Source organism: Calypte anna, chromosome 3 (assembly GCF_003957555.1).
Source record: "Calypte anna isolate BGI_N300 chromosome 3, bCalAnn1_v1.p, whole genome shotgun sequence".
Classification (NCBI taxonomy): Eukaryota; Metazoa; Chordata; class Aves; order Apodiformes; family Trochilidae; genus Calypte; species Calypte anna.
Window position 1 is genome coordinate 66,569,385 of NC_044246.1, and position 27,949 is coordinate 66,597,333.

Here is a 27,949-nt window from a genome sequence, read left to right on the forward strand (position 1 = left end):
TTATTTTTTCATTCTTCATAGCTTGTTTTAAACTTTAGCATGAATTTAGGATGATTTATTAACACCTTGATTAAAAGCATTTGTTGTAGAACAGTGTACTTTCTTGTATCTGCTAGCAAAGCAATTTGCATATATGTTTTGGAAGGAAAAGAAGAAAAGATAGAAGAAAATACACATGGTAGAGAGCCACTAATGACTTGGAACATTTTCCTACGTGCGATGCCAACACCATTTTAATAACACCATAGAAACAAAGCCCCAAAACCCCTTAGACCCACAGCTAACCTGCTGCCTTCCCCAAAAGAGCATCCCCACCTGCTTCTGCTGCTCTGGGCAGAGCACTGTGCCCTGCCAGTGATACTCACTCAAGCGAGGGGACACCATTGGCGACGACACCTTGGTAGCGGCTGATGCCCTTCTGCTGGGTGACACTGATCTGACCGCCCAGCTCATCTGCAATGATGCCCGCGTGGATCGCTGACTTGCACAGCAGGGAGGTCTGAAAGGCAGAACCCGTCAGAAAGAAGCCAAATCTCAGAGGGTTCATCTGACAAACTGCTAGTGCTTTCACCTCCAAACCACTGGTGTACAAGTGCTACAGCTCATAAAATCCAGCAGAGGCTCTAAGAGGAATAAGAGGTGGGCAGGAAAGGTGGGAGAAAGAGCAGTAATCTTTGGAAAAATACATTTTTTTTATTATTATTTTTTTATTTTTAATGAAAAAGCCAGCAATCCACTTCTGAGAAGGTGTTTGAAAATTTTAACTTAATAGGTACTCTTGGCCCTCCTCAACAAAACGAAGTCAAAGGCGGGGCAACTCTTCTTTGTGAAGAAGAGAAAGCAGTAATTCTCAATGGACTTTCCTGAAGGTAGACGTGTCTATTACTGTGCCATGGGACATGAGTCACAGCATATATTGGGAAATTCAACTATGTGTTGACTAGCTGCTGCTGGGTTTTACATATAGCCTATTTCCCAGTATCTTGGGGGGGATAACTCTGAAAAATATAGGCAGAACAACCTGTGTGCCAACTAGGTGGCAATAAAGTGCCACTAGGGTAGGGCAGAGCAGAGAGGGGCCAGCAGGAAGGTGCAAAAGAGACAGTCCCAGGGGCTGCTGGCAGAAATTGGTCTCATTCACACAGGCCCAGCTTGGGCAATGCTACTGGCCCAGTTGGGGTGCTGGCTGTCTCCTCCAGGGAGGTCTGGGAGGGGTAGGGACACAAAGGCTGCAGCACCCCAGGGAGGCCCTACAGGCTCTTCCCTTGAGAAAAGCTGCATCCTCTTTAATGGTGGAGGGAAATTTTCTTTGAAAAATTCCTTTGAGCAGATAAGATCTGCACGAGGTTGTGCCATTTGCTTGCTTTGCTTCCCTAATCACCAAACGGAGGGCAGGAATAACTGCAGCTAAGGAGAATGTAAAGTGACATTTCTTTCATTACTTCAACTCTGCTGCTGGAATAGCCTGCTTGAAGAACTGGATGAACAGGTTAAACATGAACACTGACTTTTTGGAAACTCAGCAACTGCTTTATTTGTGATAGGGGGGGATTTTACTTCAGTGCTATGATTCAACCTACTCCACCGTGAGAGATGTACAGGTTTCACAGGCATGACAGGAGGCGAGCGCAGGGTGAGGGGTATGGAGAGGGCAGCGCACTGTGTGATAGGAACTGTGGATAAATGCAACCACTCAGGCTACTTTTTCACTTTGAAGAACGAGTGGTTAAAACAACCCAAGATATTGGTAATCATCAGTGGGATGTGATTAGGCAATGTATAATATTTATTTCATATCAGTGCAGATTGCTGGGATACTGCAGGCATAACCTTAAGGAAAATTCACACGTTAGTGAAATATATTTTTTTCCTACAATTGATTTTCTTACCATTTTAGAAAAGAAATACACACGGATTCCAAACAAGTAAAAGCTGGAGTCATAGGAATATTTAGAATATGGATAAGCACTGCCTCAAGAGGGACAAACCTTATGCAGGTTTTTTCCAGAAGGCCAGACACCACAAGTCAGTAGGTGTATTTGAAAATCAGTGGACTTTGCTCTTGCTCAATTGATTGGTCTGTTTGAAAAGTGTCTCCAGGTGTTTATACTGATAACATACTCATAATGCTGATGATAAAAGGTGTATCTAATACGGCTTGGAAGAATTATTGACAACAGTCAAGCAGCAAAATTTGAAACCAAGTTGTGCTATGCTTCTCTTTATAAATTCCCCCTCCTTATCCTGTGTACTTACATCTCTGTATCCTTCTCCGATATTCCCAGAAATGTCACCTGCTATGTCTCTGCAGCCAGCAGGACAGTATCTGCTATAGTGAGAGGAGAGAAATGTGTTTAAAATACAAATGGTAACAACAATACACAGAAACAAACTTATACAAAAGAAATGCTCTCCAACCAATAAATATTTTAGCAATAAATTCTGGCTAAAGGTCAGTTAGTGAATCTAGGAGGTAAGTAAATGGGACCTTGAGCTCATGAGCAGACTGCACACAACAGCACACAAAGAACCAGAAAAGCAGTTTTGCAAGGGCATTTCTGTTTATTTTGCTTGTTCGAGAAATGCTACCACACAGGCTTTCAGCACAGCCCTGATAAGAAGCCTGCATGCACATCCAGACAGAAGCCAGAAGCGCCCAATTTATTAATATTTCCAATCCTATCACAAGGATCAAGGAACCAAGAAATTATAGATTGTTCTCAGATAATCTTGTATCAGCTAGGGCGTGATCTGCTCCCAGGAGAAGCATTGGAATTTGAGGCTACTTTGAATTTCAGAGCAGCAACTCCTTTTACATATACCATGTATATGTATGGCCAAATGAGACTTGCTCTGCTATACAGTCTCTTCCCTCATCCCTTAGGCAGCTGACTTCCATTCTGCACTACTCTTTCTCAGAACCAGGACTTGGACTATGACAGCATCTGAGCTCAAAAAAAGCCCCAAACCAACTTCTCCAGAAAACCAAGATCAGACCCCCCTTACATGACAACAGCCAGCTCAGATGACAGCTGCAGCAAGCAAGGCATAGTGCAGGGAGCTGCAAACCCTCTTTACCTGTATTCAGTCTTTGTGTAGTAGTTCGCTCGTTCCAAACATGTTATTAGATCTGTGGAAAGTTTACAAGTGTCAATCCCCATTGCAGGATGTGGAAATAAAGACAAATATTTGGCTACACATGAAATTACGTTTAAAGAACTCCCTGTATAATACTTAAACGATTTTATTACTTAGAAAAGCAATGGCTTTCCTTCCATCTTTTCATCTCTCTCTTCTACTCTCTTTATGTTTTACACCTTCAACAAAGTTGCACAGATCCCCAGAATATTAAATGTAGGAATCAAATCTTAATCTCTCTTATCCTTTCAACCTATCACTGTCATAGATGCTGGAGCCCAGAATACAGTGAAGCTTCAAGGAGAAGGTACTGAATTTCTTTTTCACTGGGCCTGTATGGCAAATTGCCTAGGTAGGGTTTCAGCAGCTATTTTATCTGGTGACTACTACAGCTACTTCTTCCACACATGCTATTAAAAAGGCCATGGTTCATATTAATCTGGAAATATTTAGGTTCAGACATTTGGCCAAAAGTCTATGTGTACACAAGATAATGAAGCAAGTGGGGCTGTGCCACCAGTCCTTTAAAAATATTACTTTTGAGGTTCACTTTACCTGGATGATCACTGCTAGCATAGGATAATAGAAAGCCTCGTCCTGACACATGGGATCCACTCTCAAAGTGAATAGTTGCTTCATTGCTATCCAGAATTATTTCTTTGGGGATGGGCATCACATTACCACAGTATGGCCCTACAGACAGAACAAAGAAGATTTCAAAAGTTTAGGTGACTTAATTAGACTGGAATATTCCCATGATTCAAAGTTTCATAACATGCTCATTCTCCTTCAATATCCATCCAAATGTTGACAAAAGGGTTTTGGCTTCAGCCCTTTATGGGTATGAGCTCCAAAGTTACCCTGACAAGGAGTGGCCAGGATCCAATTATCTCTCCATGGTTTCAATTCCAGCACCCACGTCTCTCATCACATAATCCTTAAGAGAATGAATAATGCCCCTTGGCCTTTGAAGTACAGCATGCTTACAACCAGCAATAACTCATTAGAGAAAAGAACAGAACATTCAAAAGCAATCCAAGGGATCTACACAGGATGCCCCAGATAAGCTCTCCAGATGCTTACAGCTCACACTGTTGCAGCACAGCAGCCATTCGGGGAAGATCACAAGGAAGGTACCTGATTTTTGAGGACATGTGGGCCACAAGCCAAAATGTGCTACAAAGCAGGGTCACTTAGAAGATTTCTTAATTTTCCTTTAAAAACATTGTCAGCCTGTTGAAGCATATGTTCAAATCTATAGAGTTTTTAACAAAACAGAGAAAGAAAGGAGAAGGTGAAGGGAGGAGGAGAGGGAGATGAGAGCCTTGTACTTACAGAGAATTAGATAAGGGCTTTAGAGATATCAGCTGCAGTGTATCTTGGAACAGTCTTTAGGACACTCCTTCCTTGTGACAGCAGGCGTGCCTGGGACTCTTAATAACTATATTCGTTTCTTCTGAAGTAGGTTCCTGAGGGGACCTTTCTTTTGACATTGCCACAGTCTGCTCTTGCCTCTGTCACCACACTTGGGTGGGAACACTTGCCCCTGGCTGCCCTCAGGCACAGATGACACAGCAAATCCAAAACAGTTTAGGTACATTTTTTTTTTTTTTAAATTTATAAGAATGCTTACAATAGAAACTGCTAAGAAGAGGTTTTTTGAAAATGGCAGGGTTTTTTCCCCAAGAGAAAAAACAACAAGACTCTTTACAAGTCCTCAGCCCATTTGTTTTGGTGAATGACAGCTTTTGGATCCTCAAGCAAGTCCTTGGGAGGAAGAATGATCACTGATTTTTCCTAGACAACCTCATTTTATTGGTTGTGGCTACTCTACAGCAACTTCGAACTGAGATATAAGCAATTACAATCATAGCACAAATTTGATGAGTGGTACCCTTCCTAGTGGGCTCCTAAGAGCCTCCTCATTTTGCTTGATAGTCTTGAGGGCGTCTTTCCCAGATACTTCACCAACCTTAAAGCAACTATGAGATCAGACTATAGAGCACTCCAATTGGAGCAAATGATAGACAGTTGTCAGCAGAATGGGACAAACAAAGAAAAAACTGTCTTTTGGCTTACAAAACTCATGCAACAAAGCCAGGCACGCAGATAAACAAGCAACCCGTGTGACATTTCCCTGGAGTACTCCCCTGTTGAAAATTACTCATGACTCAGTCAGAGAAAATGATGCCTCTAGAAAGGGTTAAACAAATTGCTTAGGAAATGAACTTATCAAAAAGACAGCATCTGACACTATGTCACACCAGACAACTGCACGAGTGATTTATTTGAGAAGGTCTTTTATGTCAGATTGCAGTGGGAGAAGTAAAACGTGCTAACTTACATATTCTTTTCTCAAGAGAAAGGGGAAAAAGACAGGGAGGCATAGCATTTGTTCAAAATAAAACACCTGAGAAAGCTTTCATCCTTTTCTTCTCTCAAGGACTGTCTCTACATAATCTCCCATAAGTGCTCTTTAGTTTTCTCCCTGGCAGAGGCTGGCAGTGACCTGTCTGCTCTGTAGGTATGAATTAGATGGCTGATTCACTCAGCCACACACCGTCTGGATCAGGGCTAGGTGTCTCCTCCAGCAGCAAATCTACATACATTCCAGGTAATTACACAAACAAATCACACATGTCATAAGCAAAACCAATACAATAAAATAAAATAACAGAGTCTGTACACATAGAGTTGTATAACCCAAATGAACACCAAAAATTTAGAAAGAATCAGCTTTAGAAATCAGCATACAATGCCTAAGGATGAGTTTCTACTGTCAAGCAAGAAATACAAGAAGGGTTCTCAGGCTATGGTTATCTTCTGGAAGAAGCAGTTTGGCTGTACTGAGATTCCCATACGTAGCTAAAAACTAATGGGGACTGAAACAGCTTTTAAAAATATTTCAACACAGTTCTTCAGTTCTTCTCAGAAAATACCATACCAGCACTACACAGCCAGGTCTTCAGACTGTCCTGAAATTTGTCACTGTTTATTTCTGTGCTATCAGATGCAGAAATTAGCACTGACTGCTAGGCCTTAGAAAAGAGTTTAAGCATTATCTCACTCCTCTATTAGAAATGGATGACACGCTGTTTTAGCTGAGGGGTTCTTTACTCCCTGAAAGAACTACAGGTGGCTGCAGTCTGTTTTTAGGATGAGGTTTTTCCAGTGTGCATTTTCCAGTGCTTATTTCCAGTGCAAATGACCAATGCAAGCACCTTATTTAATTTACTCAATAATATCGTTTTATGTTTAGCAGCACATCTCTCCATTTGGCCAATTTTTTCCAGAGTAGTCTTTTTAAGTTCAGATTCTCATTTTCCCCTGAAACAATTGTTTTACATTGATGGTCTTCTGAAAAACTCCCCAGGGAGACAACTGGTAATGATTAGAAAATAAAACAGATTCAAAGGTCAAGACACTTTGGGTTCAGACTGACTGGAGAGTTTTATGCTTTCACCTGTTTTCTAATTTTCTTTAGAAAAAGAATGTCTTTGGTTTTTACCACTTTTTCCTATGCACTCCCATACAGCAGTCCTCCGTTTAATTTAAGGCTGTAAAGCCAGATGGAAAAGCATAGTCTTCCAGGCTCCCTGCAATTTAGCTTGTGGTACACCTGAATTAGATGAACTTTTATAAGCAGACTGATGCCCAGCAGATTTGCTCTCCATTGACTTACCTATTACCTTGAATATGTATATTGTGAGGTTTTAGAGACAGAAGAAGAAAGCCAACCAGTATCTGTAGACTCTAGGCTTCATCTGAAAACTGTATTTACTAGTCAGTATTTTCCACTTGCAATTGAGGTGACAACCATACTACTTTATCATTTACTATTAAAACTCATACATGCTCCCTGCTTTCATTCCACCTAGGACTTCCTGATTTCCCCAGGCTGTCTATATGAATTCTGTACAGCCACAGTGGAGAGGAGGGATAATAGAGAAAATCTTGGTTTATACCTGGTATGAAAACATGAAACTTGTTTATAGGGCCCTGTTAACTTTTACTGCAGCACTTGGGCTTGACTCTGGATAAATACTTAATTCCTGAACTTGGGACTAGGCCAAGAGTTTTTTTTAAGATCCCTTTTGAGACCTGCCAGATCAGGTTATCAATTTTTCATCTTCTAATGTTAGCTGTGAGGTGGGCTGTTTTGCATATTTGGCTTGGAAAACTATTCATAAATGCTGATCTCTCTCCCTGTTTCCTCTTAAAGTGACTCAACTGGTGCTCTGCTTGGGTAAGTAGGTAGGAGTATTTGGTTTGTTTACTAAGAACAGAGCTTTATTCAATAAATGAGTAGGTGTTCTTCATATTTTATTGTTACTACATCTATATGCAACCTTCTTACTGTGTCTCATTAACAAGCTGACCCACCTGTGGTTCTGTTTGCTCCAGATTCTTTAATACAGATATATTTTTAAAATTCTGCAGGAGGGCTAATACGGACCCAGGGATTTTGGATGTACCTAATTTAATATTCTCTATAATTAAGGTAACATTTAAGGCATTTCATCCAGAACTCCTCATCTGTTGGCATCATTTAAGTTGCTAAATTGAAATACTTCTTTGTTTGCAATCACTGTCCCCAAGCAGTATTAACATCCTGCAAGATACGTGGTAAACTGTCTTGTGGATATCCTTTGGCTGGCTTCTCTGGAGACTGAAGAGATTATTTTACACGTTGTTTATTTTTTCAATGTTAGCAATAGTCTGCTGCTTTTGTCTTTTTCATAATAGTGTTATTTTGCAAATCTGATTATCCTTACAGCATTGTCTGGATTTATGAAGTGTAGTTTACTGGTACTGTCAACCAGGCTCTGGCATATTTCCAGAGATTGCTTTGTTGAATTATGCTCCTTTATTTTTCCAACTTCCCTTACGAAGTGCTGTGCCTACAGGACTCTTCTCTCCCAGCAGCTGACAATGCCTACATGCTGTTTGTTTCTGTAGTTCTTCATACTTTCCACCTTTTCTCTAAGGCTCTTACTTCCTTTTAAAAATAATTCTGTCCTTCTTTACCTATTGTCTGTCTGGTTCATTCTCCTTTCAAACTCTTCAGCTTCATTTAAAGTCTGCAGTTTAACATCTGCAGAGATCTTTAAGAAACCTGGTTTAGATACCAACTTGAAACATCTCCTCTTCTATGGGGAATCTTCTCCCTTTTTTTTAGCATTAGTCTTGCAGAGTAAGGGATGCCTGGCAAGCAATGCATAGCAATGATCCCATGGATCTGCCTCTCCAGGATTATAATTTCCTAAAAAGTCTGTTTGGAGAAAACAGTGTTTTAAATTGTGATCCTGATGTTTAGTAGACTTTTCTCAAATTTTGAAGTGCCTCAGTAGCTGGGGATATGATGAACGTGGATTATGCTTGCTTCAGTTCAGAACAAAAAATTAAGCCAGGGTGCAAGTCTTCCAGAAACAACTCACGAAACCACCAAGGATCTGTTGTATGAAAACATCTGCATTCTTGAAATTCATCTCCATCCCACGTTCACACATGCTCCACTTCCATAAGCAGTAACTATTCCCCTTCCCCTACCGAGGAAGAAAGGAGTAGAGGAGAGAGACCTCTTCTTTGCTCAAACCCTGCCATGCATATCATTTTGCAAGGATGGACCAGGATAAGAAAGGTGCTGCTCTGTGCCCATCTTTGCAGGCCATGAGGAAGGTGGTGTTTAATACTGAGTTGACAGAGTTGTCACATTTGTTAGTCAGGATGAGACAGGCTGGTTATTCAACACCTAACACTGTGCAACAGTCTTTCATTAGTCTGAGTGGTAAGAATTTCTCATTTTAGAAAAAATAGATATAACTTTTAGTCAATGTTGCCAAAGGGTTGCCAAAGACTGCAATAAAAGAAAGAAAAAGGCATCCAAGTACAGTCAGGCTGGAGAAGTAACTAGCACTTTTAAAAGGGAGGGACTGGGCCACCAGCACCATCTGTAGGTCTGCCTGCTTGACCTCAGGTGAGATTCTCCCACTTCTAATATCTGTGGTTTCAGCCAAACCCAAAGACAGAAGCACAGCAACAGCTAGAAATCATTAGAAAGAGATGTAGCTCTTTAACAAAAAAGACAGAAAAATAGATAATACACTTTATGCAGCTAAGAGGAAAAAAGAGTTCATTTGATAACACCAAATCCAGACATTCTGATGCATGTCTGTCCACAGTTGAAAGGTCAGGATACTGTAACCATTCAAGCAAAAAACAACTCTCAAAAGAGTTCTGACAATTAAGAAACTGTTCAACCTGATCTTCAGTGAGAACTTGTCTGGGCATTTCACTGGATTTCCTGAAATACCAGAAACAATACTGAAATAACAAGTTTCCTTCGAGGGGTGAAAAAGAAATCTGGACACACCCTTTAGTCAAGCAAGATATTCACTACAATACACAGTAAGGAAACACTGGTTTGATGAGTCCCCTCAAATCATAATGGTAGGAGGTATCTGAAGGTGCTTGGCTCTCACACACACACACATGTGCACACACACACACACACGTGCTCACACACTGTCTCCACAGCCATCAGATCCTCACACATCAGTAAATGCTCAATTTGTTTAACAACCCTTAGCGACAGGGTACAGGGAGGAGAAAGCACTTTCAGTAATTTCTCTATTTCATGCTAGTTACTGGCTGAAAATTATGCAAAGAACAAGTTAACTGCACTTACTCTCCAAATTATTACTAGTCACTCAGCAGATCTGACATCCACCCCAGAGGAACACATCAACCTCCTACTGACTGCAAGTGAATGGAGAAGTAAGTAGGTACTTATCTTTTCCTGAATCTCTCTACAGTCAAGACTGATGATCATCTCACAATGTTAAGCAAAAAAATACTAAGCTATTAGTTGGGGAAAGAAAAAAGGGCCAAAAGAGGTACAGAAATCAGATACAGACATGAAAAGAAGCTTATGAAAAGAAGGTCCTGTTGAACTTTTAGAACATTTATGTTACACCTTAATGAGGAGTGAAATTTTGTTTCTTGATAACTACAGGGACCACATGGTTAATCTCGTTTTCACATATCCCTTTAACTAATTAAAAAATAAGAAGCTCTTATTCGGAGCTCAGTATTTTTAATATGCTCAGATAATGCAATTAACTTGAGAAGAAAAGCATTTCAGTAAGGGATGCACCTTGTCTACACTCTGAGGTCATGGTTCATAGTAATTTTTATTCTAGATTCCTTTTGTGGCACAATTTCCCCCCCTCCTCCACCCCGTATCTTTATCCAGTGCAAAGCTGTGCCTTTGAAAGAGAACACGATCTTCTATTTAATTCTCCTAGAGACAACATGTGCAAAGCTGTGCTAATATTTAAAGGTTTGTCAGAGGTGACTCAGTTTCACCAAAACTGCCGTTACACTACCTTTGCTGACTGATGATTAATATTTTCATAATACAGTCTAGATACAAAGCTAACAGTTTGAAAATTAAAAAAAAAAAAAAAAAAGAAAAAAGAAAGGCTTACTGTAGGTTTCTTTGTACAGTGAACGTTGAAAAAAAATCATGTACAAAGTAATAACCCAGACTTACAGTGTTCAGCCACTTCATGTCTCCAGTTTTAGAGATTATTTAATGACCATCTTTTGATAGCAATATTGGAGAAATCTAAATACAATAGCTGCATTCACCAAAACTGAGAAGTATCAAAGGTGAGAAGAACTGTAATGCCATATTTGTGTCCCAATTGAGCAGGGAGGCTTCAGTAAGCTGCCACACACAATACTACAAAATTTAAGGAATTATAGAACTATAGAATGGTTGGGGTTGGAAGGGACCTAAAAGATCCTCTAGTTTCAAACCCCCTGCATGGGCAGGGTTACCTCCCACTAGATCAGGTTGCTCAAAGCCTCATCCAACCTGTCCTTGAACACTTCCAGGGAGGGGACATCCACAACTTCCCTGGGCAGCCTGTTCCAGTGTTTCAGCATCCTCATTGTGAAGAATTTCTCCCTAATATCTAACCCAAATTTCTTCTCTCCAAGTTTTAAACCATTGCCCCTTGTCTGCGCACTACACACCTGTGCAAAAAGTCCTACCCCAGCTTTCTTTTAGGCCCCTTCAGATGTTGGAAAGCTGCTACAAGGCCATTCCAGAGCCTCCCCTTCCCCAGGTTGAACAACCCCAACTTCCTCAGCCACTCTTCAAAAGGGAGGTGCTCCATCCCTCTGACAATTTATGTGGCTCTTCTCTAGACATGCTCAAGGAGTTCTGTCTCTTTCTTATGTTTGGGACTCCAGAACTGGACACAGTATTCGAGGTGGAGTCTCACAAGAGCAGAGTAGAGGGGGAGAATCACCTCCCTTGACAGGCTGGCTACAATTCTTTTGGTGCAGACCAGGACATGGTTGGCATCCTGGGCTGCAGGCATACATTGACAGCTCATGTTAAGCTTCTAGTCCACCATCACCCCCAAACCCTTCTCCTCAGGACTGACTTCAATCCTTTCTCCTCCCAACACACATTTGTGCATGGGATTGCCTCAACTCAGGTTCACAACCTTGCACTTGGCCAGTCTGATGCCCTGAACTTAAATAGAATTTGGATGTAAAGTGATTTAATCTATAGTCACTGACTTACAAAAAATTAAGAAAACAATACCAGGCTAACATAAATCTCAATGAATACAGTCATTTGTATATAACAGTTTCCTCTTACTGCATGGAGCACAAATGCCCTAAACATAGGTTACTCCTTGCTCTACTGCATGAATCCTAGCAGAAGGTTACAAAGATGAATGACTCACAGTTAAATGTAAAGACAACACCTGGGAGAAATCTGAAGGGAAAACTATACTTTGTCATCTGGAGACTTGCTTGCACTGATTTTATGTTTATGTGCATAACTTAGTGTTTTGCCTCTGACCCATTTTCTAAGCTTCAGTTACACTCCTCATTCATATGCATATTGACATTCATTTTCTGTCGAGTTGAAGAGATCATCATGGTATTTAAAACATATTGCCCTTTGGATCTTATTGTCTTACAATTGCAGACCTCTTAAAGCCTGCTCAGCTAATTTGAAGCATGAGTAATAGTCATACTGCCAGCTTTCACACTTGGCTTTTCAGATTTTTTTTCTTTTTAAATCCAGGACAAATACAGAAAACAGGCAAAGGTTAATTTTTAATTGCTCAGATGTTTCCAATGCCTGCAAAATCCTTTCAACTCTCCATCATCCTATGAAAGAATTTTGTTGGCAAAGTTCAGTATCTTCTTGGCCAAAGGGAATATGTTGACCTGCCTGTAGATGTTCATGAAGAGGGGAGTGTTGTAAAGGAAATCTGGGCTCAGAAATAGCTGCCAAAAAGGACACTCAATAGTCAGAATGCACTTAGCTGTGCCCACTGATAGAGCTTCTTTTACTCAAACAAATGCATTTCAAACCCCAGAGCTACAGCAAAACTACTGAAACTTCTGACTTACAGAATCTCTAATCCTATCTATTCCTGTGTCTTTTAAAACACAAGTGAGGTAATAAATTTATGCATATAGCACTATTTCAACACTGTTGTTCTGCACAGATTTACCCGAATGTAGAGCAGAGACTCTGTACATGTGCTGGTGGGAAAATATACAGTGAGCTGCAGACCACAAAAACCATTACAGATGGCATGTATGCCTAAGCTATAAAACTTGTTTAATCAGATATGAGCAAAATCTGCTAATTGTGCAGTTTGTTACTGAGGATGCAAATTGCAGTCCACGTGCATCAGAAATTACTAATCAGGTCTGAAAGTGGGTGTGGGAATACTTTAAAGTAATTCGTTATATGGATTTGATTGAACAGCACACAAGTATTTGTGTTCACATGCTGAAAAATTGCAGGACTGAATGATGTGGAGATGTCTTCAAGCTGATGTGTAATGAGACAGAATTTCAATCAACATCTAAAGTTCATTTTTCACTTCAGAAAACAATGTATTAATTTATCCTTGTTTCCTAGAAAAGCCTTTGATTAGCAATTTCAAGATAGCACCAATAAAAATTACACAAAGAAATGGCGATGCTATACTAAACACCTATTTCTTAATTTCAAGTACAGACAGACTGCTTCAGGAAAACAGAACTCTTTACTTATAGTTCTAAAATGATAAAATAATCCTAGTACACATGAATAGAAACATTCTTTATGCCTCAAATCTAGGTTTAGATATCAACATTTCACTGCCAACTCTTGGTGAAGGTTCTTTTAAAATGGAATGGCTCCCCCATAAGAACAATAATTACCCTTCCTTTAATTTTTGAGCTAATCTCACTTGATCTTATCTTACCAGAGGAGTGATAGGCCCATTGTGCTCATGGATGAAAGGCAAACATCCCTTCTTACTACTAAGATAACTTTTGAATACTCATCTTAGGAGAGCCACACACTTGACTGAGCTGACCAGTGAGCTGGGAGACCTGGAAAACCTGTACGGGCTCTGTAAAACTCATCTCTTCATCATCTTTTCCTATTGAATCCATCCTATTTGCTAAGTTCAGTACAGCACATTCAGCCTGAGATGACTGAAGGGCTACAGCCCACTCCCAGTGGTCAAAAATTTATGAACTGTCAATTTGTGAGTTTATTTCTGTATTGCAGAACTCCTTGCAGCCCTGAATTTAAATCTGACTTCTGAAAAAAAGGCACAACAGTTTGACTCTTCCAGGAAGAACAGATCAAAAGTTTCAGCAACAACTACTTGGACAAACAGATTTGAGGAAGGCCTCAGGCACTCCCTGGGGAGGATGCTGTTGTTGTTATGATTGTTTTAAGTGCACAGCTATAGCATATTACTCACATACCTTCCTGTGCAAATCTCTTACAAGAGTGCAGACTGCATGTACTCATTTAATACCTGCAAGGATTAAAGCCTATACATTAGCAAAGATTATGAGTGACTACCAGCTAGCAATAATACAGGGTAACTCCTCTCTGAGTCCTGAACTGCCTAGGAAATAGAGACATGCAGGGTCATTGACTCCAATTTCTCAGCTCATCTCTGGTTTGTGAGCTAGTTCTTCCCCTATCTTAGAAGGGTACAAGGTTGACATTCCATTCATATGCTGTGCCAAAGCTGTGATAGCACAGCTCCACAGGGCTGAGGGCAGAGCCTTGGGGATGGATGTGTCAGAGCAGGGCAGAAGCCCCAGTGGATGACACTTCTTGCATTTTGCTGATTTGTCTTTTACCAGTTCACACATCAACTATTTCTTTATCTTTTACATACCATGCAATGTTGAAGAGCTCTGGATGCTAAGGTAGCTGGATTCACATTTCTGTGATTCAATATCCAGGTCTCCAATTTTTAAGATCAGACGTTTTCCTGGAGGTACTTGGATTTTCTTTTCACAAAGAGTGTAGTTTGGGTATGTCCCAGGATAGTTCTTGGAGGCCAGGGTCCCGCTGTCTTGGTACATCACTGTGTGCCCACATCCATCCCCTGCAGGAGAAGAAATAAGGAAGAGAGAAAAAAAATTCCTCAGTAAAAATTGTGTAAGAAAATACTGGCCTCATAATGATGTCTCCTGTGCACTTCCACCTTTTAAAAAAGTATTTTGTAGTACTTCACCTCAGTTATGCTGTTGTTGCAACACAGGTAACTAAAAAAATAGTCATATTTCTCCTGCAGAGCAGTAGAAAGGGGGGTTGGAAACACTTATGAACTAAGATGTATTTGATAGCCCTGTAAAAACAGTCTTTCTGGCTTTCTTTTTTACAGCCCAACCCTAGTGAAGCCCTGAAGATGCAATTCCACAAGTAATAAATATGATCCTTCCTTAAACAGTTTTCTCTGAAGTACCATTCCACATTTTATTTCCATAGAAAGAGCTGTCAGAGAGAGGGTAACTAAATCATACATGCAATCACAAACATAATTTAACTAATTGCTATCACAGCCCCAACTCATTGTACATTCCTGTTGGGTTTCTTGTGCCATTTGCACAACACAAAAAGCTCAGAGGACAAAGCAAAGGTGCAAGAGAAGCTTCACAAGTGGGATGTGCAGTGCTAGTGCTACACAGGCCACTTCACTGCAGCACACCCAGAGATGTAAGTGCTGCTCCTCCTTGCTCAAGGGGTTTTTCATGGTGCTGAGTAGGAGCCAGCTTGGCTTTGGAGCCTTTCCTTGGTGGACAGGCATCTGAGAAGCAGCTGCAGCAGAGCACGTGACAACAGGAAAAGGTGCATGGAAATACATGAGGGAATGTGGGGACTGAGATGCAAAACAGGAAGCATTCATGGAGGGGAAGGAAGCAGGTATCAAATAAGAGACCTTGACTACTAAAGGAAGAAATTTTTGTGAACCACTGAAAAGTGTACTAGTAAATTAAAATTTCTATGTTGTGCTTAAGCCATTTTATTCTGCTGAATCTTCCAAATAATGGAAGCTGTTAAAATAGTGGAAGTAATGCCATATGGATATGGATGTAATTGGCAGTCCTCAGTTCTAGGTCAGTTAGGGCATTGGTACTCTTTATTTAGGAGTCTTGTATAAGATAACTCCTTGATAAGATAATGGATAACTCCTTTATCACTGTGAAATTGAAGTTAGTCTATAACTATCCATAAAAAAAAGAGTCCTGCAGAGCTGGGAATCCACAATGTTTACATTAACTTGTCAAAATTCTACTTCTGGGGATATTTTGGTTAAACTTTTTTGGTCTGCTTATTTAATTACTTTCTGAACTACTTCCACCATCACTAGGAGGAACAAAATTAAGATTTGATAAGATTATTTAAAGGTGAACAACTAGAAACAAAGAGTTGATAACAAAACGTGCCATATCAGGGTCAGGGGGAAAGTGTCACGCTGTGCAAAGATAAGCTTCAAGCTAGCAAATTTTGGCTTGCTACTATGTTATTACACTGCCATTTCATCCAACTCACTCAACTGCTTTTTCATAAGCCACACCATTTATTTTGAAGCTTTGTAATTATTAGTAGCTTTGTTGCCTGCTATTTTATTTTGTCACAGGTTCATGCTTGGAATAGAGGCAAACAGGAGGCATAGATCCAAAATCATATCACCATAAAATATATTAGTAATGTTTTATCAGATCTCCTGGTTCACACCCATAAAAAAAAATAATCTTTTGCTCAAGTTTGTTATCCAAGCTCTACTGATTCCAGAATGCATAGGAATATACCACAGATGAAAGGCAAACTGCTTGAGGAAATCATCTTTTCAAAAGAAACATTATGCAGCAGGAACAAAAACATAAGGAGAAGTACAATATATGAGCTAGCAATTTTCTAAACCCAGAGAGGGGTCCACAGAGGTCCAGGCAGTGTAGAACTAGATCATTTCCACAGGGATACAGGACAAGCTTGCTGCATATGTAGCCAGATGCTGTGTAGTAAAAAAAACCCAGCCTGTAGCCTTTAATTTCAACTGCATGCTTTCAACTGTAAGCTCTTCCTTTAGCTGGGATGATGAAAACAAAATAAAAGAAAACTGGAGTTTGGTTTACATCTTATCCTTGTTGGGAGAGGGAAAACAAAGGAAAAACATAACTACAAGATGTCATGTGGGTGAAGTCCTTAAAATTAAAGTTGAGTGTTCACATAAGTCTTTACCTCTCTGGGCTATGTCCTGGCCTGTGGCATTTTGGTACAATTCCAAGGATCCTTCATGGTACAAAACTCCTCTCAAAAAGCTGAAAAGACATGGTGAGACCCTGACAACTGCCCAGGTCACAGAGCACTACATGCAGAAAGTGTACAGACAAAACTGCACCACAGACCTCAGCCTGCCATCCTCTCCTGTTGAGGTTATACAAGGTCTTGTTCCCAGGGAAACAACTTTTTTTAAAATCTGCCTTTGAGTGAGTGTTATCATATTAGCAGTGAATCATATTAGCACCGGACCATCTTTTGTTTGTTTTTTTTTTTTGCTAAGAAAGCATAAATGCTATTTTCCTGCTTTTCACTGGTGGAGTATAGCCATTCAAACACTCCAGTTGATGAGAGGTAAGGACAACATTACCCTGTACGTGTAATGTCCCTTGCTGCCTTTCTTCTGCCTGCCTGCCTCAAAGGAAAAGGCATGACAAAAGTTTGTTTGCCACAGGAATGTCCAAAAAGTCATCTCAAGTCCCAGTAACTATTGCTTATTATAGAGAAGCCTGACCACAGCTCTAAGTTCTGAGTTACTCAGAAGATTAACAGAGCAAGGAAAATCTTACACTGAAATTTGAAGGAGAAGGCATCCTAGGGAAGGAGTCTGAAGGTATAGAGAAAAAGTATATTAAAATTTAGGATCTGACAGTTCATTCAAAGAGAGATTTCATGAATAAATGCAGAAAAGAAACATAAATATAACCACACCATTCACAATTTCAGATGAAAAATGTGAATAGCACTATCACTAGTTTTGTACTTTTCCACATGAAGTTCTGATTTGCAGTAGAAAGGCATTGGCCAAACCTCAGATAACCTGAGCTTAAAACACAACTGCTTTTCCTTATTAAAACTGTTAAATACCTCTTGTCACACTCTTTTCTATAGGCACCAATCCACTGGGTGGAAGTATGGGTATTCAGCTACTCAGTTTGATGCATGACTTCTTGCTAACACTGAATTTTCCCTTAGCATACTTCTGAGAACTGCTCTCTATCACTCCATTTGGCAAGAAGTTGTCAGCTTTGCCCCAGACAACCAGGTTTTCACTGGATGGGAGCAAAGCAAAATATTTGAGCATAAGTTATTCAGCAACCAGAAAGAGCATAAACACACTTAGATTTAATAAAATCTTTTGTTAGCACCAGGAGTTACTAAAAGCACATCAAACACAGTTTGTAAGCTGAGTTCCCATGGGCATTTGAATCAAGATCAAGATTGTGGTCTCTGGATCGCAAGCACCCACCCGCTGGCCTGCACTCAGGTTGTACCCAAGATCAGGCACTGCTGGAATTATGGCTGCTTACCACAGATAAAAATAGCTTGCTGTGGCAGACTGGGGAAATAATTCCCCAAGAAGTGAGAACCACAACCAGCACCTTCTGGCCCAACAACAGGCGCACCGCTTGTGCCTCCTCCTCTCTCACACGGTGTTCACTGAGAGCAGGAAAAACAAACCTAAGACTCCTCCCAGAGGACACCAGTGCACAGCCCTGTGCAGGGGGCGAGAGATGGTGCAAGATGGGTAGCACCATTTCCCATCCTCAGAAGCATGCAGGATGGATGCTTGAGGGATGAAGTGAAGGAGTATCTCCAAGCAGCTGCCTCTGGGCTGGGTCTGACCACACTTGCTGGTTCATGGGCAGGAGGGTCCTCTCCAGGATCTACCCGCCCCAGGAAGAATGTAGGTGATAAAATCAATGCCTGCACATAAGCTCCAACCACACATCATGAGCTACGCTGGGCACAGCCCCTTGATAGATACTGTAAGCTTTAGAAAAATGATGGTGGTCCCAGAGGCAGTAGAATTAGAGATCTCTGAAAACAGTGCTGGTTCTTTGAGGTGCCTTCCTGCCATCCAAACTCATCTGGTTGGGCTGACTCTTTTCTCCCATCTCTTCCCAAGCCCAGCACACAAGCTGAGCCCTGGCCTCTTACTCCTGCACTCCCCAGGCTTTTCCACCCCTTGCTGATATGCGTGACTGGATGTGTGCAGCACCTTCGTGCAAGCACTCAGCATATCACTCTCTGAGGTAAGAAAGGGGCTACAGGTTTTTAAATAACTGCTATAAAAACTTTCCATGTGCTGCACCTTTCACAAAACATGTTTATACCTCCAACTACAAAACAGCTACATAGCATGATATCAAAGTGTGTTTTCAGAAACACTGCTAGAATATCCTGGTAGCTAACAGCTGCCTTTTTCATCCTTCTGATTCACCCTCGCTAAGCAATTAATAATGGACTTGGATTCCCTCCAGTGCTAAATACATGTTATACCTCAGCATGCTTGTGCACATAGACAGCAGCTCCCTTCCCTCTTCCACCTGGCTGCACGAGCTCCATTGGGCACCAGCATTTCTCTCTCAGCCTCTCTGGCTACAGACTCCCACTGCTTGCCACCTCTTGGCTGCTGGTCTCTTCCCACCAGGACAAAGACCCACAAAGCCTCTCTCTGCCTTTTCTCTCCCAGTCTGACATCCCTTTGGATGCCCAGCTTCATGGTGGTGCTTGGGACAAGGTACATCCTCCCCACTCACCCAGAAGCCAAGGTGCAGAGCCAGTGAGGGGATTCCAGCCTGTCCTTTTTCCTTCCCACTCCTCCTTCCCTTGAGAGAGCAGAAAACTGAATTTTTAAACTCGAATTTTTGATTCAGCCAAAAATTAGTGTTTTCCAAAGTTCCATGGCTGTGAACAGATGCAGCCAATGTGAAGAAAACACCGCTGAGTTGAGGGTATGGCTTTGCAAGCTCTGACGAGAATCCCCATGAGGAGAAATGAAATTCATCTACCACATTGCTTTCCCTGAAGTAATATCTCCAGCTTATTAAAAGATACAGTAATAACTGAGTCAAGAAGGAGTCTTGTGCCTGTGTTTGAAAGAAGAATCAAGTTATGCATAAGAACAGATAAGTATCTGAACAAAAAATCAAATCTTTCTAGTCAAAGCTGTGCTCTCCCTGTTCATGTGGGTCAGGTGAAAAGACAAGCAAAAAACCAAGGTTGTTTTTTTTTTCCCAGATGCCATCCAAATCCACTGGTGTGGGCTGATGACACTTTAGATTGTTTATGGTTGTTTAGGTTGTTTGATTACCCTTTAGCAACAACATAAGTTGTTGTTTGTAGGCTTTACTCTGACCTTCATCACTAACAGAATTGTGCATGCTGCAAATATGAACGAGTTAGTACCTTTGGTGCTTTCTGAGGTGATGGAGTAAAATCCAGAGTTAAACACTTCATCTGTAACCTCTCTGCCAAAAAAACTGGCTCAAGAGCATCAGCTCCTTCTGGCACCATTATAATGGAAGAGCAAGACGCCCCTACTACCAGGTCCTAAACTGGTAACTTTTCTAAAGAATGATGAAGATGTCAGACTTCTATGCTTTTCCTGGCAGTGGATTCATGCAGGTAACAAAAATGAAGTGTAAAATCATAAGCCCAAGGTATCACTGGGCGGGCAAGGACCCCTGGTCCTCCACCCAGCTCTTCCACAGCACTGGGGCCCAGAGCTAGGGGAGTCATGGGAGGTGACCACACATTTAGCAATTTCACAAGCCATTGATTTCAGGGCAGATGCCACTCACACCAGCTGAAAAGCTGGCCAGACACTGCATGTTAAAGAGGCATACAAATCCAAAGCATTTTAATTTTTTGATTTATTTTCAGAAATCCAGCTTTGCATTTTTCACAGTATTTTGTGGACACTGAAAGACTATTTTCAAATAAGGAAAGAAAGCCTTGAAAATTAAGGCAAGTCTATATTCATCTGGAAAAACAGTGACTGCAATCTTCCAAGGCCCTTAAATTATTATTAATAGCTTTTCAAGGGAAGAAATATCCCACTTTGCAATATGCCCTACTGCAAAAGGAAAAAGAAATACTGTGTAAAACTTTTCTTTAAATTGCATTTTAATTTGTTTGACTCCATTAGGTTCTCAGGAACCATTTTAACCTTGGTGCTGCAGGAGTTCCTCAGGACACCCATTTTGCTGCCCAAGCTAACCGAGAAGTGGATGGCAGAAGGTCTGAGAACAGGAAGGGAAGGTAGAGCAGCAGGAGAAACAAAGGAACATTGTGGAATGCTGATTTCATTGCCCAAATTATTTACTTACCAGCTTCAAAGGGATGTAAAAGGAGAAGGAGGCTAAACAAATCACTGTTTTTCCCTCCTCCTCACAGACATTATTTACTGTAATGTCTCTCTTTAAGTGGGAATGAGAAGGCAATGAGAAAGGAATGATCTCAAATTGTTTCCACAGTGGTTCCATAAATCACAAATTCCCACCATTCACCCATCTGCAATCAGGGTGTCCCCTACAGCCAGCCTCAGGAGATGCTCTACCTCAGACTTATAAAAAGATTTTTTGTAACCAGGTGGATCATTATCACCAAATAGAGAAAAAAACCCAACCCTGACAATCATCATAAGTGCCCTATTGAGCGAAGTAACTTAAAGCAATGCTCCCATTTTTCAAAGTTAAAGAGTTTCTTTAGGAACTGCAGGCATAGCCATATACCAGTAGCCAGGGAAATCTTTACAGCTGTTCTGACCTACATGGAAGTGACTTTGCTGGATTGTCATGAACAACCTGGTCAGTCTTCACAGATCCTGAAACATCTCATCTTTCCAGAAGTTTGCAAAGAAAAAAACCTAGCAAGAGTTGAGGTTTTATTTATTTTGGTAAGATGTCAAAAGAAATCAGAAATCTATCAGCAACTTCTTCCATCAACAAGAAGCCATGTTTTGCTGAAGAGGGAACTGTACCTTCAGCATTCAGGTTTGCAGCCTCAACAAGTAATAAAGTAAGTCTGACTTACACTAACACAATCATAAACCAGAAACTCACATACTGAGACTCTTCCAGTTTCACCAAAATTAATCACCTAATTAATTTTGCTGCTCAATCAAATAACTTTCTCATCTGCATACATATCTTAGGGACTTGAGTCGCAATGGAGCTTAACACTACCAGGCCACACTTACACAAAACCACAAGATGTTTCAGATTACTGTAGAAATCACAGTGCCAAAAGGAGAGAACAGCAGCTAGAGCTTGGTAGTCCCTTTCCTATGAATTATTTATGAGAACACAGGATAACGAAGTTGCTGCTTTCTTTAAAGAACAAGATCCTGCAACACATAAGGGACAAGGTTTACACAAAAATGTAAATAGCATCATAGAGTTTTCTTGATTTGCTTCTATTAAATATGCAGATACTAGCAAACTAGCTTTGCCTCTGCTTTTCAGGATCCCTGTCTGGTTCCATAACAATCTGTGAAAGACAGACGGTACCAGAGTACATGTTAAAAATAAGTGTGTTTTAGTCACTGCTTCCAGGACTTAGGCAGTATACCCAAACGTAGTCTTCCAGAGAAGCAGGTTTCATCCCTGGAATTCTCTTTTCAGCTCTCTAAATACAGGAGTCTCCAGCTTGGGGGTGTGAGAAAACTTCTATGTCTTTTTAACTGCTGCAACAAAAAATATTTGGTTTTTTTCTTTTTTTCTTTTCATTTTTTTTTTTTCATTTTATTCCCTCCATAGCAGGATTTATTATTTGTCAATGTTTTTCTTTTATGAAGGCAGCATACTGCTGTGATTGACCACCCCAGCATTTTATTAGCCTATGTGGTTATGGAAACAAAACCAAGACTGGAGCTACACATTTATAGAATTTTCAGAGGAATCTTAAATGTAGGATCCCCTTTATGCAGAAGGAAAATTTATTTTTTCTTTTCTAAAAAATATGTTCCTATTTTAAGATGCACATCCACATTACACACCTCAAGTGTTGAGGTACCGAGAAGGTGCAGAGAATTTAATTCCCCGAGTGTTTGTAACTGCACACTGGGAAGAAAACTTGAAGGACTGTAAAAAAATGGGAAGACAGGCATGGTCCTCCACCAGTCTGACCAGTAGGGTAAGTCAGGACCCTGGTAAAACTTCCGTGCCGTAAAGGCTAGGGGAAAGAAATATCCCGCAGGCATGGCCATCTTCCCTGTCTCCCTCTGCCCCCAGCATCCCAGCAATGTGGCAGGGGTGGAGCCCCCTGCCACACAGTGATGGGCTTTCCCTGGGCTGGGGGACATTGTGCCATTAGGGAATCTCTGATTCTGCTGATTCGGGGCAAACATGCAGTTGGATTTTATTAAGGGCTTTTCAGGCAAAGTAGGAAATGATTATCTTGACTGAGAGACAGATCATATATATATATATATGCTATATGCAAATCGGTTGCTCTACTTTCTCCATCTGCTTTTTTTCCTAGGTTTTTCTCTTCACTGTGCTTTACTGGAGATTAACTTATCATATACACCCTATTTAGACTGTGTGGGAAACATATGCTGCAAGCTCAGGGCCAGACTCGAATATTGGGTTGCACAGGAATAGCAATATTCACAGCAGTGCTAAGGACTGACAGACCCACAGGGACAGGAAATTCAGAGACATCAGGGTAAGGAGAGGCTGAAGCAGAGCTGTTTCAGTTACAGTAGCAGGTGGGAAGGCAAGGTTTCAAAATAGCTTTAATTTGGATAAAAGGAAATGGCTGATGACAGAATGAAACCAACACTCTCCTTTTCAAAAAAATGTAATTCCCCTCTGAGGTCAAGCAAGGCTGACAGTTTCTAATGATCCATTTTCTTGTAATCAAAACTGCCCCAACTTCCTTGAAAAAAAATCACATTCACCTTTTTGCCTGTGTACCTAGATGGATTACGTGACTTGTTAGTAAGAAAGATAAACAAAAATCACACCACTTTTCTCAAAGCAAACTATGCAAGACTCTCATTATTCCCAAGGTATAAATGAACAAATATCTCAGGAGCAAATTAAGTGGTTTGTGATGGAAATAATAATTGTCATTTATTAGCAACACACAATTTTCTATTTTACCTTTTGATTCAGTCAACCTAACTTCTAGGAAAACAGCCATGGTTAGTGGCTCCTTACAACTCCAGCAGAAATGGAAGCAAAACTTAACTAGGATGAAGATAACATCAATAAGCTACATCAGCCTTCCAACCTGGAGCACTTAGCACAAGCAATGCCTTTTTTCAGTTTTTTCAGCTGTTTGTCACACAAACAGCTTGATATTCATCATCAAGGTTTTAGCTAGAACAGTGTGCCCAGAGGCTCCATAAACCAGAAAATGTCATGATCAGTTGGTTCATTGCAGCTATATATAGTTGCTGTAACAGATATTTAAAATAAAATAAAAAAATGAGAAAGGAAAACAGCCATCCCATTACATTAGTACTATAGCGTGTGTTGTGGTGATGTATATGATCCACAGCATCATTTCTGTGTCTTCTATGACGTGTTATTATGAGACTGAATAAAAGGTATTTGCAAATAGAAGTGAAAAATAACATAGAAAAGAATATTTTATGACACCCTGTGTACACCACTTATACTGAACCTCCACAATTCCATTTTGACTGGTGGTTTTTATTAGCATTAGTATCCAACAATCATGTCCTCAAGTTTTGAAACAGGGTACAGCTGAAAGGTCTGAAGAATTTTCCACTCTCGGTGAAAATAAGAATAATAATACTTCAGTATAGCCATTCAATTTATTTTGATACTGAATTTCATCTAAAAGGTAGGGAAGATTAATTTTCAATACAAAAGCAGCAGCAGCACTTGTTGAAAATAAGCATGTTCTCAGGTATCTGTTTTAATCACAATGAGCTTAACTCTGTCTCTTATGTCTATGACAAAATACTAACAGACCAGCAAGTGCTGACTCCCTCCTGGATCTGAAAATGTTCACACTTCTGATCTCCCAAGCACGTCACACATGGCACAATACTTCATATTATAGCTTATCTATTGAAATTCTGTTTAAAGCTTTCAGCTCTGTGGCTCCCAGGCATTTTAACTTCAATTCCTCTCTACCACACTGACACAGGAAACATGGGACAATACAAACCCCTGACTTTTGGGACAAGCTGAAACAGGGAGGGCAACAGCTCAGGCGATAGCTGTGACCTTGTTGCCAAAGCCTCCCAGTGGCAGGGGATGAGCAAAACTTTGACTTCATTTTACAAGTTGTTGTGGTTTTTTTTTCATACCTGGAAGACAAAACAGACTTTTAAAATTACTATCTCATTTTACAAATGAAGCATAGATAACTATTAAGTCAAAGCAACCCACTAACACAGAACTGGGGTGGCATCAGAGCAAAATCCAAGTAGTTCTTGGGCAGAAGCCACACATCTCCAACCAGCAGTTACTGCAGCTGCAACAACAAGACTCAGGGGTGTAACAAAGCCATTCTGTTCAGGTGGGTGAAGAAACCCACCTACATTTCTAATGTTTTGATGTCTCTCCTACTACACCAAGAAGAACAGATTTTTTTGATTTCTGATGGGACACACAGGCCTTTGTACAGCATGAGGGATTGCATCCAGAATTCCCCATGTGTTTTTGTAATCTGAAATAAAACAAATAAACAATTTTTATTCAGTAGATATGAACATCTGGAAGATGACATGAAGATGACTTCAACTTTAATGTCAAAGCATTAGACTGAAATCCAATACTGCTGAAAAATTTGAGGTGGAAGTGCCAGAAACTTGAACATTACAGATTCAAACTGTGATGAAAACAAGGTTTCTGCAGCAGCTGGGAGAAGAGGCAACGTTTAAAGCTTTACTAAATGCCTGATGAACATTATTGTAATGACAGTAGAAGCTTAAGCCTCAATGTGTAACACCAAGTATCAAAATACAGATCTTGGTCTTGTAGGAGGCCTTAGGTTTGGGTTTCTAGCGTGGCCCTGCTTTGCTTTTGCCGTCTTCTGTCCCTGTTCATGGTACTTGATAACACCTTTACTGCAGCTCTTTGGAGATGGGCAAAGGCAGAACAAAGCATGGACACCCTCGTCCTTCCCTCTGCCTGCATGGAGGAGCAGCACAGAGCTGCTGTGCAGGCAGCAGTGCCATTCCCTTGGGAGAAAGGAAATATTAAGGATGCACTGGGACCGGAAAGCCTGTCCAGGGAGGATGAGAAAGTCCCAGCCCATGACAAAACTAAGCTTTCACATCTTGGAAGGAAGCTCCTGAGAGGCAGATCTTGGTTGGAGGAAGAGACGGGGAGAGTGGGAATGAAAGACAGAAGTATTTCCTCCTTGCAACACTCAGCTCCCAGGCTTAATTAAACAGGATCAACAATCCTAACCATAACTACTGGCAGCCCTCTATGTGCAAGCATCCAGCCAACCTCAAAAATGTGGCTTTAGAACTCGCACAACTTTTCACAGACATATATCTGTTTAATTAAATCGTTCATAATTTATTCTGAAAGCAAAAATTAAGATATCTGTATACTATTAAAACTAGTCAAACCACTACCCTTTTTCATTTAGGCATCACTATTAGATTGTCCCAGTTTGAAGTTTCTTACTCCCAGTTGTAAAGCTAATTAAACCTTTTGGGGAAGTTGTGTGCTCATTCTTATGTGTTGCTATTAACATTCTTTATTGCAAATAGCTGGGCTCCAATGCCATCCCACAGAATCCAATCAGAAGGTTTATATTTTGATGTTTGTCTGGCTTGTTTTATTCTTAGCAGATGGTACAAACCCATGTGTTGATGACTACATGCCACAGGAGATCACTGAATACGATACAGACAGCCCCAAAACTATGGCAGTGTCTATGCTGTGGACTTCAGTGCCCACCACCACTCAGGACCACACTTCTCAGCATGGTACATTAGGTCAGAAGGGCTTTCAAAACTATTCTACTTCTGGTCCCTAGAATGGCTTTGAGGCCTCTCTATAGAGTAGCATAAGCATCCTCAAAATCAGTGTTTTCCAACCTACTTTTTACTGTGCCACACACGTATCTCCAGTGGACTAAAGATAGCATAGTTTTGATAAATATAAATTAATGTGGTTTTGCATATGCAAATCAACAAGTAATTTGCATGCGATATGATTCGGTAGCCATGCATGTTACGTGCATGAGCAAGTAACTTTCCCAAGGCGTCTTTTTCTCCCTTCTCTGTCACTGTGACTCCCAGTGGCCTCCCTGTCTTTGATTTTCTTTGAAATATGTCCCCTGATAACCTAAAGAGAAGTACATATAAAGGGCTTAGAGCTATTTATAGCAAAGTCTGTGCAACTGAAAACATCGCCGTTTTCATGCAGTGGGTACACACATTGCTTATGAACTGCAATCAGAAAACTGTTGCCTCCTTCTTTAGCAATTCTAGTCAGCATTCACAAGGCAAGATAGAGGGAGCCAAGGAAAAGCAGACATAAGGACAAAATGCAAACAAACTGAAAATTTACCAATCGCTTATATTCAGAAACTGTGTGGGGGGGGCGTGTGTAAGGATGGGTACAAAAAATATTCATATCTATCTGTATTTCAGTCTCCTGGAAATGGGCACACAAAGTGATAAGGTGATCACGCAAATATTCCTTAGCAGGGGTTCTGTATGAGCCCCTGAGAACTGGAGCAACCCCTTGCAATTACTCCATATACTGTTGTCAAACTGAATGACAGCCTTGCTTCATGTTTAAAAGTCTTCTTCCTCCCAGTTCTTCCAACTGGGCATTGGGAGCAACTGCCAACAAACCCAGAAATACTGCAAGTAAAGTTCATGTTTGGATGCTGATCTGCAAATCCCACATGAACAAGTTTCATTCCTGCATTTCATTCAAACAGATAATAAACGAGTTACAGCAAGAGCAGTGTCTTAAATCTTGTTCTTAACAGAGTAAAACCCCCATTCCTCATTTGCCTTCTCACAAACAACCAACCTCCAGGTCATTTTCAAGTCCTACTGGCCAGAAACATAAAAGACAACTCTGAGAAGACTCAGATTCAACTCTCATCTAGGCATCTGCTGCCCAATATTGCATGGTTCAAGGTCTTGCTCCACGAGACAAGAAATAAAAACGATGATAATAAAAGAGAACATGTCTAGGTTTGCCTCACTTCTGCATTGGATTTGAACAGCTGAAAGGAGATTTTGAAAAGAGTTACCGGGTCAGGTATGGTTGTATGGGGTTGGCAGGTAGGGAACAAGGAATATTTTGTAGTTATCAGCAAAGAAATAGCAGACAAATGGATAAATCTGGCATTAGGCAGAATAAGAAGGGATAAGAAGAAACTTTTATAATAAACTCAAAGGTATTTATTACTCATGCACAGTCATAGATGTGATATTTG

The 27,949-nt window shown here is 40.6% G+C and overlaps 1 protein-coding gene across 2 annotated transcripts in view; it reads right to left on the reverse strand.

Annotated features, from left to right (window-relative positions):
- The window catches only part of DCBLD1 (discoidin, CUB and LCCL domain containing 1), a 48,688-nt gene that overhangs the window by 18,216 nt on the left and 2,523 nt on the right, over window positions 1-27,949 (reverse strand). For both annotated transcript variants that reach the window (XR_003987432.1, XM_030448666.1), the window contains exons 2-6: window positions 14,373-14,585; window positions 3,694-3,831; window positions 3,079-3,130; window positions 2,257-2,329; window positions 366-499 (exon numbers count right to left, since the gene is read on the reverse strand). Coding sequence is in view for 1 of the 2 variants with exons in the window: in XM_030448666.1 (XP_030304526.1) it covers window positions 366-499; window positions 2,257-2,329; window positions 3,079-3,130; window positions 3,694-3,831; window positions 14,373-14,585 (610 nt within the window). In the remaining variant the exon portion in view is untranslated. The remainder of the gene's footprint in view (window positions 1-365; window positions 500-2,256; window positions 2,330-3,078; window positions 3,131-3,693; window positions 3,832-14,372; window positions 14,586-27,949) is intronic.